This window comes from Phoca vitulina, unplaced genomic scaffold (assembly GCF_004348235.1).
Source record: "Phoca vitulina isolate PV1807 unplaced genomic scaffold, GSC_HSeal_1.0 scaffold13, whole genome shotgun sequence".
NCBI classification, from domain to species: Eukaryota; Metazoa; Chordata; class Mammalia; order Carnivora; family Phocidae; genus Phoca; species Phoca vitulina.
The window spans coordinates 27,031,279-27,044,248 of NW_022589716.1; the positions used below are offsets into that span (position 1 = coordinate 27,031,279).

Below are 12,970 nucleotides of genomic sequence, written 5' to 3' on the forward strand. Positions count from 1 at the left end.
GATTTCTTGAGGTTCAGGAAACCCTTATAACTGGATACAAAATTCTGTGTGTGGATGCGTTTTTTTCTGAGGGGCCAGGGTCACTGTTTCTATCATACTTTTAACGGTGTGTGTAATCTGTAAGACTTAATAGCCATTTTTAAAGCATCATTTCTATTTTATTGTTTCTTATCAAGATTTATTTTTTAGGGTTTTGGGACTCTCCAAAGTCATGTGCTAACAATGACATCTTAAACAGTTACCAAAATTTCGACACTTCTTATCAATTTAAGGTCAGGGATGCCAATTCTAGACAATGCTAACTCCAGACATTTAAGAAAAGAAAAAAAAATCTGCCTCCTTCTCCTGAATTACCCGCTTTACTAATTCCGTGCATAGGGATATTGTTTAAGGGTCAGTATTTCAAACCATTCCATTTCACTATCTACAACATAAAATTGTAGTTTCCTTTAAAGGTTTCCTCTTACCAATTTATTCCTTAGTGAATAACGTGGAAATGATATGGGTACTAAGATTATATGTGGCATTAATGCGAAGCAAAAATGCTGCCTAAAGCACGTTTTATATAACTGCAAATAAAAATGCTAAAAAAAACACCTGCTGGATCTTGTACTTTAACCTCCTCCGCTTCAAGCAGGAGTCCTTATTATAATCCCGAGCTTCCAACTGGACGACACGGCCGCACTTCCAGTGGATTTCACTACCCTTCTTTCCAGTGAAATGGCCTCCTGGATGAGGGGCTCCCACATGATGTAACCTTGGAAGGGGGAGGATAGGCAGGAGGGGAAAATCTCCGATGACTGGTTTCAAGTTCAAATTCTTTATAGACGGCCTGAAACTGTGGTCAGCTTTCCGCTGTAAGCAACACACAAGGTTTACTTTCTTTCCTAACTTTCATGCTGCCAGAATACACATGTACTTTTACTTTCTTAGGAGAAAATGTGTCATTTGATTTCCTTCCAGTTTATGTACTCGTGCCAACAACTAAAATGCTTAAAGAACCAAAATGAATTACTACCCAGAAACGGTGGTCAAAGTTCCAAAATTCGATCAATAAAATTGCTCATCTACTCACAAATTAATCTTCAGCCAGTAAAGTTACACATTTTCGAGGTTATGAGCACACCTGCACCGTTAAGCATTTATTTCACTTGTTTAAGCAATCTTCAGAAGCATATAAATATTTATAAAAGCAAGCCTACTATTTTTACCCACATATAATTTTCTTTTTCTGCAGCAAAACCTTGTTAATTCTTTTACAACTCATAAGCCTCCTGAAGGCAGGGTCTGTACCCTTGGCAGTTTCATGTGGATAAACATCAGCAGGACGCCCTGTGCGTTGAGGCTGATCCAGAAATGCTCAGCAAGTTGCATTTAATAAATTCAGATCCTCCTGATCCTGAATTTACAATGGGGCCAATTTTCAGTTTTCATTTGTATCATTCATAAAAAATTTGCAAGACAACTCCAGAGACTAAATAAGGGGCAATTTAGGTTACTAAGTAGAATGTTTTTTAAGAACTTCAAAAGCAATATCTATACCCGATTAATGCCTGCATTATGTAAACCACACGTCGCCCAAGAATGGGGCCAGCTCAGATTGAGTTCTGCATGTGTATCTGGAGAGAGCGTTCCTCTCTCTTATTTACTCTCATCTTCCTGAAATTAGTCCAAATTGCTGATGTTTGACTACATTTTGTGATCTCTATCGAGTAACCACTTAGAGCCTCCTCTAACTTTCCATTCTCTTTTGTTTGTTATCATCAGCCTGTGAAACTGGAGAACGCTGCCAAACATAAAGCAGAGAAGTGTGAGATATGCCTAAAATATAAGTCACAGTATATTTGAGGATTTGGGTTTCTTTCTTTTTTTTTTTTTTTTCCTCAAGCAATCAGCAGATCAAATTCTTCTTCCCTGTCAAGCCTTCCTCTATGCGGAATATCTGAAATTTGCTAAAATAGGTCTCTCAGTGTGGTTATGAAGGGTACGAAGAACAGAAATGAACACTGTTAAGGTTTGTGATAGGAGTTCCCTTTCATTTCAGAGCCACACTGGCTGAGACGCCCCAGCGAGGACATGGAATGGGCGAGATCTCTTTAAATGTGAAGGTTATTCCTTCCGTGAATCACCGAGTCTCCATACGTATTTTGAGAGGGAGGTAGTATACACCATGTGACCTAGGCTAGTAATTTCTCCTCTCTGTTTGTGGAAGGCCAGCCAACCTAATAAAGCCTGGTGAATCTGCATGACCCTACCAGGCAGCTGACAAGACACAGTCTATGATGCACATGACGCACGCACACATACAGCCAGTCAACCAACTCTTTATTTTCCCCCCGCCCCAATCAGCTCTTAAAGCTGCTCTAAATTCTATGCTTGTCAACTCTCCCACGGAGGGGTAGGAAGGGACTCAAAACATCTTATTTAGCAAAACCAGCGTTCAAGATGGCCCCCTCGCCCCGCACTTTTTATACAGACTGAAGTGCTCAGCAGAATGTGTTAGGTTGGTTTTGACACGGTCTTTGCCAAGAAAAATGAAGCTCTCTGTATCATACTCTTCTGGTGGCTAAAAACCTTATAACGGGCAAGAAAAAGAGCCCTCCAAAGGAAATCCCCTGAAACTTTACTTCATATATTTAGCCCTAAAGCAACTTCGTTCATCTTGGAAAAGAAGTTACCTAAAAATGCCATATGTCTTTAAAAAGCAAGTATGAGGGAATATAAGTCTAGTATAAAAAAATTACATATGATATTCAATACTGAAGAGCAGTGCATCAGACAGATTGTGTATGTGTGTACTTTTTAAAATTATCCCTAACCAAAGCTCTACTACGTGTAAGATTCCCACCTCCCCCCAATAATATATTGTCATTTTTCCAATGCACTTGAGGTCTGATAAATTCAAGAGGACTCACAGTATTTTTAAGGCTGTTAGAGCTCCAAGAGGGAGGCAAAAAGAATGGACAGTCATTTGAATCACTGAGTGACAGGCTGGGCTGGTTCCCTGTATACATTAATAAATTAGAATTTTAATTGTGTCTCTGTCTTCAGGAGATGCCCCCACACTTTAATATGTACCAACAATTGGCTATGTTCTGGAATCTGCAATGTGGCCTCTGCAGCTGACCTCTGAAACACAATTCCCAGTCTGACTACGGAAACTGTTCAGTTTGATCCTTTCAACTTATTTGAATCCTGACAAATAAGCTCACAGCTGAAAGGTCAACCCAGTCATATTTCATCCTCCAGAGCTGTTCTTAAGACATCTGCACAACAAAGCACTTCTTATAGCACCTGACATGGGACCTCAATGGCACTATATCTCATTAAAAATGTCCCCAGCACTTACACACATGACAAGGCCTATGGATTGGTGATGACGGCTTACCAAATAACTAACTGGTTTTGGAAGTGTTAGTCAACAATGCACATGGTCATCCAACTGTTCCCATCCAGTGTTACTTTACTGCCAAACTTGCCCTAGACAGTGACGGCTTCCCAAGTAGATGTAGAAGAACTAGCACTTGTTCCCCAAACATGTTAGATCTTTGCAGGATAATTTGGGAACTGATGTTGGTTCACTCTGATCTGAGAAAAGTAAACACAAGCTGGAATTTGGGTTGACCTCATGGTCAAAGTCACTGGTGCCAAGTTATACCCAACAGCTACCATTTACAAGTTCTGTCCCCAAATGTCCAGTGTGAGAAACTCATCTCTACTTCCTGTTTTGAGGATGCCCACTCTGAGCTATGGAAGCAGTTGAATCACGTAGTACCTGCAAGTGCCCTGTCTCAGATGTGAGCACGAACACCCTCCATCAAGTTTCTTTGAATTTTCTATTACAATTTTCTACTCCAAGTCAAAAATCCAAATTAGATTTTTATGAACTCCTTTTTCTACTCTGTTAGCCCCTGCCCCCAATAGGGCTGAAATCAGAAGTTGCTAAAACAGTCTTTTTTGATACCTTTACATAAAAATTGCCTGCCATTTTTCACTAATGATCCAGAAATATTCTGAAAACATCCACTAAAGAACAAAATATGTATTATATTGATGACTAGGTATAGTAAAAGTACTGTATCTTCCTCAGTCCTCCTAACAGTTCTTGATACAATTGACACTTTGGGACGAATGGTTCTGTGCTGTGGGGGATCTTCCTGTGCAGTGTAGGACCAATTAAGTAGTATCCCTGACCTCTACTATTTAGTTGTCAGGAGCACCATGCCCCCCCTGGGATAACCAAAAATTTTCTCTAGACATTGCCCTTTGTCCCTTGGTGGGGTGGGGGGAGGGTAAAATCACCCCCAGTTGAAAACCACTGCACTAAAGTTATGTGTGTGGGTATCGCATTTCCAGCCCCATCATGAGAGAATGAGGTGACCCATCTTGAGTACCAGGAACTTTTTCTCCTTGGTGCTACATGGTGCCTATTAAGCAACCCACACCTGCAACTACTCATCCTATTACATCAACTCATTAGGAGATCTTCCTCCCAACAAACACACTCTTGGTTGAATAGACATTTTTTCCGAAATGTCATCCTCTGCTGGTAAACCAAAAAATGCACCTTCTGCAGAAGATTTTCATACGTGATTTGCAACTCCCAACACAATCCACTTCTCAATGGCTTATAGTGTATAATGTCAGTTTTTTCAAAAAAGAATTATCACCTGAAGGGCTGGTTGTTTGTCATTCCTCTTGGGAGATTTTAATCCACTAACTTGCTGCTGTTGTTGCTGCTGAAGGAGAAGCTGTCTGGCCACTTGAAGTGCCTGGAAGGAAAAATGGAAGAAACACGTTTGTGTGAGTACCCATGTTCGGGGCTTCCTTCACATAAAGGATTCCAGGAAGTACAATTTAGGATGGGATCCTGACTTTCACATTTCCAGGCAAATGAAACAGCCAACAAAACTTCCCACCAGTCTAAGTTGGGAAACTTTCCACATTTGGTTTACGTTTTCTTAGATGGAGTCAATGTCGTAGCCAGCTCCTTAGGCATCACAAGCCACCCAAGCAGATGCTTTATTCCTGCCATCAATGTGACATAAGTTGGACCATGAATGACTAGGACCCTGAGGAAGGAAGGCAGAGCAGCAAGGAAGGACCTGGACAAAAGACACAAATTTAGGAGACAACAATGGGGCTCTTTTTGGAGGGACCTTCATCCTCCAATATTTCTTGGGGGAACTTGAGAGCTCAAGTCAAAAGTTAAGACTTTGACCTCTTCTGAGTCCAAATAAAGAGGAGAAGCTAAATGGTGAAACACGCTATGGATAAAGGTGTGTGAGAAGGAAGATCAAATAAGGTAAGATATACTGAGGGTGAACTGAAGAGACTGTGTAAGGAAAAAAAAAAAGTAGCAAATGTGACCTCTAGGTCAATTCAAAAGGTACAATCTGTACCTGTGAACAAAACTAATCATGCCTAATACAAAACAACTCTTTTAAGCTCGTAACGTAGGTGGTTTTTATTTAAAGGCAGAAACTAAAGCAGTAATATGAACTGGGGATAAAGCAAAAGGTAAATAGAAGAGTCCTTCCAAGTGTAAAATACAGACTCACCAATCTTTTTTTAAAAGCTCAAGTAAAAAAAGAAAAAAAAAGTGTCATCAAGAAACCCTCATGAGAACATTTACTGTCAAAAATAATAGCCACACCTTTCCAAAGAGGGCAGCAGGATCAGCAACAGAAGACTGAAGTTTGCAGACAATGTGCTAGAAAATCAAACGAGAAGTTAGGCTATTCGAGTTAATTTGGCTGAGAACCAAGAATGTTCATGTGCAAGACATGTCAAGAATGTTCATTAAATGATGTGCTTAGAGTTTAGAAACAGAATGGGATTTCTTGGGGATTACATCAATAATAATTTCTACATAGTAACTAATTATTTGTGCCTAAAAGAAGATGCACCGGTAGATGTGGTCACCACAGCAAGAGGATCTGATACTAGAAGTCTTTGAAAGTGTGCATAATGGATTTAGGATGGTCGTGTGTTTCTCAAAGAGAAGTAAAGACTTCATTCGTATAAGAAAATAATGTACATAGTTCCAAAAAATGTTACAGTGACACCACGGAATGAGGGAAAGGTAGGATGTCCTGGAGGGCCCTGTGCACTGAACTCAGGGGGACGGGAAAAGAGAGTGGTCAAGAAGATGGATCGTTCATGAACAGACACCTAGAAATGCCGAATCAGCAAGAGTAGTACTTCTAAAAGGACAACTTCACTAAACTGAGCTCATAACTGTACTACTGTAACAAAGAGTATTTTTTAGATATTTTATAAGGTTGAGCGGTGCCTTTGTGTCTAAAAGGCACAAAGGGAGGCAATGAAACAGATGCACAGATAAATGGGTGACAAAGGAAAGATCTTGGGAAAGATGGAACCTTCCCGTCCCACCTCCCTAGGACACCCATCCCCTTGTCCCAGGGAGGCCTTCTGCCTACTGAACTCACCACCACCAACCCTTCAGATGTAATGTACAGGCTATTTCGTCTGTGAAGGGAGAGACATGTTCGAGAAAGCCTGCCTGGAAGAGCCTCCAGAAGAGAGGCTGTCTGAGAGGGGCATCTGGAAGCCAAGACGCCTGGGAGAGTTGCCCGAGACTCCAGCCTGCTGTCTCTGAGGAGGATTCACCATCACTGGACTCCGGGTTTCCTTGTCTCCTTGGAGACGCTCAGTACATGCGTAGGTGTAAAAGTGGGCAGAGTGAGGATTTCATTTATATCATATAAGAAAAATAGTCCCCTTTGCAAGGTGCCTGCAGGAGCAAAAGCCTCTCCTCCTACTATATATGTTCTCTTAACTATTTCACATGAGGTAGTCTTACAGCTTTTTAATGTAGAAAAGGGAACTGCTACATAGTCTAAGTGCTTGCTTCAGAGTTTCCCGAGTAATGAACGGATCAGCAAAGAAGGGTCCGGCTGTTACCTGGAAAGGCAGGCAGAGGAACTGTAGAGGACAAGGAAAAGAGTGCAGAGGAAGACACGGTGGGGAAGAGGAGAAAGGTTAGGGACATTCGAGACTAAGAGCAAGCAAAGCAAAAGCAAAATGACGCAAACTCCGTAGTCACAAATCTTTGTTAAAATTATTTACCATATTTCACCAAGTATTTGGAGAACAGGTATTCAGTTTTTAAATAACCAAGTCTCAGAGAATCTGTACAGTGAACTCCTCATTTTGGCAAAAGGGATGGTATTTAGTGTCTTTTTAAAACACACACACACACACACACAAAACTATTCTTATGTTCTCATAAGTGTACTTGAGCAAAAGAAAGTATAGGACTCAAACCTAAGTTTTCAATGAATGTTTACTGAGCTGGCTCTATACAATTCAAAATTGGCTAGTGAAATCCTTGCAATTATTTTACTGGTTTTAAGGGGGAAAAAAAGTCATTTAGGTGTACAACATCTTTTTTTAGACCCAACGTGGAGCACATGAACTTAAATAATCATGTAATGAACTCCAGCTACCTTACAGCATTTCATACCGAGCCCTGCTAAAGAAGATACTCAAAGACAGCAGCACAGGGAGAAAAGGCTTAGGAACTTGTAGGAACACAAGTGATTTCAGTCAAACTACCAAAGAGAGAATACAAGATGGACTTATGTGCAAACTGGCTTCCAAATTTTCTTCTCAAAATGAATGCAAATATGCAAAATAACTTCAAATATCTGGGATGGAGAGGCAATACTAGTATAAATTATTCACCTTGATCTGAATTGTTATGGATTGTGCCACAATAATTCCCTGGCCTTATCCTGATTATGGGAACAAAGTTGGAGCAAAGTATTAAACCTATCCTCCCCAACCCCCAAATCAACTGAGGTCTCAACAAGCATATTAAAAGATAATTTATTAGAACTTATAAAGTGCTGTGAAATCAACCACCAAAGGGCATTTGCTTTTCCGATTTCCAGTGTATGTAAATCACTGAATCTAGATTTTAAATTGTCATAAAAAAGAAGAGAAATAAATCCTTAGTGTACGAGACTACACATTTGAGCATTATCATTATAATATGAGCTGGATTACATAACTTATAATATGAATCTCTGGTATTACTGCTTGTAGAAAGTCAAAAATGTTTATTGTCCTGTTCATTGTTGGTCGGTGGAAAATTTGGAATGACTGATGGGATCCCCTTTGGAAACTGCACCAGAGAACACTATATGATTACTTGATAACCAGCTCCAGAGAGATGTTCCAATACAACTGAAGAGTGAGGATGGACTTTTCTTATTTTTACAACCATGTCTCAATCCCATATGGAGAGAAGTTACATTATCCTGTTTGAAGATAAATGAGATCCTTTGGATACAGAATAAAAAGATGCATAGATATGTGTTTGTGTGTGTATGAGGGAGAAGAAAAGAGGGTTAGTGAGGGGAGGGGAGAGAAAGAGAAAGAATATGAATAAATGAAAGAATTTCTCTTTTAAGAAGGAAGGATCAACTCTGGCTCAAGTTCCAGACCAACTGCTAAGTAAATAACTTAAAAGGCCCCATCCCATCTCTGGAGACCTTTTACTATTGATGGTGGTTCCTGGGCTGGGTTGAGTCAACACTTCCTTTATAAAAGATGTGACAATTGCTTGGCACTGACAACTTGGTGCTGTATTGAGTGCTAGGCTCAGGTTTCAAGAAAGACATAGTTTGAAGATGTCATAGAAAGGGGGTGACCGATAAAACCAGGCACTTAAAGCCCAGATGCACACACTCACATCTATTTTCCTCCAAAGGATAAAATAAATGGCTCTGTGAGCTAACAGAGGAAAGGGTTGGAAGGCATGCATGTACTGTCTTCATCTGTGGACAAAGCCTCCCTCTCTGCCTTGGCTACCATCTATGCCCCCGTCGGTACAAGGGGTCAAAGCTGCCTTATGATCAACACTCCATGGGCCACAAGCAGCTCGGAGTACTCAGAGTCAGGGAGTGGGTACTTCGTTGCTAGTTTGGCAGGCCATGCTCTTATGCTAACTGGGGCCTGGGCATTTCTGACACACCTTCGATTCTACTGGTTCAAAATTATGTCATTCTCTCGAGGGCCTTCACTTTCTTAGTAAGTGCCATCTGTTATTTACAAATTATGCTTCACATAAGCATCTTTACAACTTTTGAGCTATTTATAGCTGAAGTTCAGAGCAGGTGTTTATACTTTAGGGGCTAGGTATCCCCATGTTTAGCATGTTTATTAAGGTAGCCAATGTTCAAAAACATGTTTACTATATTTTAAGAAACAGCAATAAGTTTATATAAAATATGATTTGAATAAGCATGCACATATACATAAAGCAAACTGGCAGAAGGAGAAAACCTTCATGCAAGTTTTTACACAACACTCGGTGATGAGGCCTGAGATAAGCACCGATATTTGGAGGTCCTCAAAAAATAGGACTAACCCCCATGTTTTAGGTCCCGGGTCAACAACCTATAGCCCGTGGACCAAATCCCCCTGATCAGCTGTTAGTGTTCAGCCCATGAGATGAGAATGGTTTTTATGTATTTAAATAGTTGGGGAAATAATAAAAGGAAGAATATTTTGTGACATGTGAAAAGTATAGGAATTCGATTTTCAGTATCCACAAATAAAGTTTTATTGGAACACAGTCATGTTTGTTTCATTACATACTGTCTATGGCTGCTTTTGTATCACAAAGCAGAGTTAAGTACTTTCAACACAGACCGTATGGTCCATAGAGCCTAAAATATTTCCTATCTGGCCCTGTACAGGGAAAGTTTGCCAAGCCATGCCTTGGGTTGCTGTCTGTATTCTGAGATTCCCCGAAGATGCCACTGGACACAATTTTATAAAAACAAAGCTTGCCATCAGTTGCCCAAAATTAGCTTAGAAGGTAGCTGACATGCATGGACCTTACTAATGCACTGTTCTTAAAGCTCAAAGTCCTATTTGATTTTCCAGAAAGAACTGGGACGTGAAAACAAAATACATCAGTGTGCTTCTGAAACTATTTAAAACGAGTTGCCAACTTTGAATATGTGTTTCTTCTCACAGATAATTTACACCAGTTCAGAGTGAATCTCCTCAATTGGGTGTGAGGTCCCGAACACCATCAGAATGAAGACAGCATGCACTATTGGCCAGTGGAGAAAAGTCGGTTATTTCCTGTCTGCCCTGACAAGTTGTCCCACTTCCAGCTTCAAAGGCTGCTCTGAGTCAGCCACCCTTCCTCTAATTTCTTTTCCTAGACTCTCCCCACCCCTCAAGATCAAACCTGTTTCTCAGATAATTTCCCAGGCTAATCAACAGTCACTGTGCGTATGGGGGTGGGAGGAAAAGCTAGCAATAAAAGGCAGCATGGGAAGCTTAGGAGGAAAGAAATCATGTTCTCTTCTTTATTTCTCAACCTCTTGATGCGCCTCAGAGTACCTCTAGAGAGCTTCTCTCCCCCCATAAAATAATCTGCTATCTTGGTGCAACCCAGCAACTAACTACCATCTTAACAAGAGTGCTCATCATTTAACACAATCTAAGGATCCCACTGTAGCCAGACCTGGGACTGAGTATGCAGAGAAATTCCATCACCTCCTCCCTTTATTTATTATTTATTTATTTATTTTTTAACGATTTTATTTATTTGACAGAGAGAGATAGTGAGAGCAGGAACACAAGCGGGGGGGCAGAGGCAGAGGGAGAAGCAGACTTCCCGTGGAGCAGGAAGCCTGATGTGGGGCTCGATTCCAGGACCCTGGGATCATGACCTGAGCCGAAGGCAGACGCTTAACGACTGAGCCACCCAGGAGCCCCTCACCTCCTCCCTTTAGACATAGTAATAACTCCAGGGCAGGATGGAAAGAACATTTGTGCGTCACTTAAAAAAGAAAGGACAGTGGCTGATAGGACTAGATGTGTAGATGTATTCACACAGAATCAACAGCACTCCAAGGCAAGTTCTCCAATAGGAATGCCAAAGGTGGGAAAAGTGATTTACAAATGGAGCACTTGGTTATCACAGGAAAATGGAAAAGTAAGCTAATCTCATAGAGGGATTTGCCCCAAGGAAAGATTCTGATTGATTGTGTAAATATTAGATATAAAAAGAAAGCACTGTAACAGATGATCAAGTCATGTTACTAGCGTCATAAGTAAAAAACAAAAAGAAAAACCACTTCCCCCATTAAAATTTTAATATATGGGGGCAACAACCATCAAAAAATCATCAGAGAGCCTTTAACAGTCTCTTTGCACCAGTCACTGTTTGGTCTATTTGATGAGAATCCAAATAAGGGTATAGACTCTGAACATTCATCGGTAGTTGATTCACTTGACTCGACACCCGCCCCCCGCCCCCAGAGCAGGTGGGGCAGACAGCAAAGCCTTAGATCAGCTGGGATATTGGATTTGAATCAACCTAGAAGGGAAAGATTCCATGTTGCTTCAGCCATCCTGAGAGTCCTAACAGCTGGAGAAAGTATTGTATACTCTGAGAGCATTCCATAATAGCTGATATTTAGATAGGGATGGATTATCTCAAAATGTTCCACAGTCTTTGCAAATGAGTTTATGAGACAATATCTAGATAGACATGATGAAAAATTGGAGCAGAGACAACCCCATGTCTACAGAACTGGAACATTATGTTTGAGTTGAAATCCAAAAGGACAGGAAATGAAAAAGTCCAAGATACCTACTGACACGGTCCTACCTGCACAAGGAGGTATGGCCATGGGCAGTGTCATCCACGGGTGTGGGGGTGGGGAGAGAAGAGGCCAGGAAACAGCATCCCTCCACCACCTGGACCACTGTAATTTCTTTATCATCCTATACCAACCGGGACCTCCACCTTCTACATCTACTCAAGCCGGGTTTCCCAAATCTTTACTGACATGACTTTCTGTTCTTCACACTACACACAGGATGGTTATCACTGCTATGACACTTAATACTTAAGTTCTTCACTTCAGCTTTACTTTAAAATGTATCAAATAAGGTAAAGACCTGACATGGGTATGTTGGGAGCTGGGAGTTTTTTTTAATGCTGGCAATCAATTAGAGTGTGTTTTCCTAGAAGAAAAGGTGACAGACAGTATTGTCTTTCCTTCTTTCTTCCTTCCTTTTTTTTCTTTTTTTTTTTAAGAACTGGGTTGAAGGAGAACAGAGCTGGGTCACTGTTGTGCCATGCCATGATTTGCCAGCATTCGTGCCCTAGGGTTCAAACACGATCCCATGCCCCAAGTACAGACACAGGACACGGACACAGAAATACCAGAAGGCCCTAAACAGAAGGAGGTATTCTGCTACAAGTCCCACCCCCAAAGGAAACCTAGGGGCAGAAAGCGGTCAGAAAACCCTATATTTACTTGCAGTTATGAGTAATTTTTATTATTTAAGTATCCACATAGAGGATACTTGCCGTCAAAGAAGGTAAAGGTTAGGAATTTTCATGAGACAAAAAGAAAAAGGATATCTATGATCCTCTTGCAAAATCAGCTGAAATAAGTTTAATGGCTATAAACAGTCAGGAAGTGTGTTTGAAGTCTCATATAAGGGGAGACAAAAACCCCGGCCATCATACTCCTACTCCATCCACCTACTAACATAGGGCCCTATAACCACCTTGTTGAGGCACTGGCTGGCTGCTCCCTGCTGGAGTCAGTGCCAGACGCTGAATCACCACCGAGTCTCCGGCACCTGAGTTGTCTTTGGAGGGAGTCCATCCAAGCGCTGCCCAAGCCTGAGCCTGTCTAGCTTGAACTAGTCGGCAAGACCACAGCCTGGGGCGCCATGACCGTAGGCAACACTAGCATTGCGATGAAGTAAAACAGAAGTCAAGTTTATTAGCAAATGTCTAAAATGTTAAGTTAGGTGCTGCTTCAAACCCGTTTCTCCTCGTTAAGGAAGGACCAGATTGTGCCCCCAAAGAAATAAATACATGGGCCAATTTCTTCTCCAAGTTCCCAAAGTAGAAAATATGGGGGGGGGGAGGTGTCAACTGCAAGGATAAATGAAT

The 12,970-nt window shown here is 41.1% G+C and overlaps 1 protein-coding gene across 11 annotated transcripts in view; it reads right to left on the minus strand.

Moving 5' to 3' along the window:
* Nucleotides 1–12,970, minus strand: part of FOXP1 (forkhead box P1) — a 480,210-nt gene that overhangs the window by 145,641 nt on the left and 321,599 nt on the right. For all 11 annotated transcript variants that reach the window (XM_032411750.1, XM_032411758.1, XM_032411759.1 and 8 more), the window contains one exon: nt 4,671–4,772. In XM_032411750.1, the coding sequence (XP_032267641.1) occupies nt 4,671–4,772 (102 nt within the window). The remainder of the gene's footprint in view (nt 1–4,670; nt 4,773–12,970) is intronic.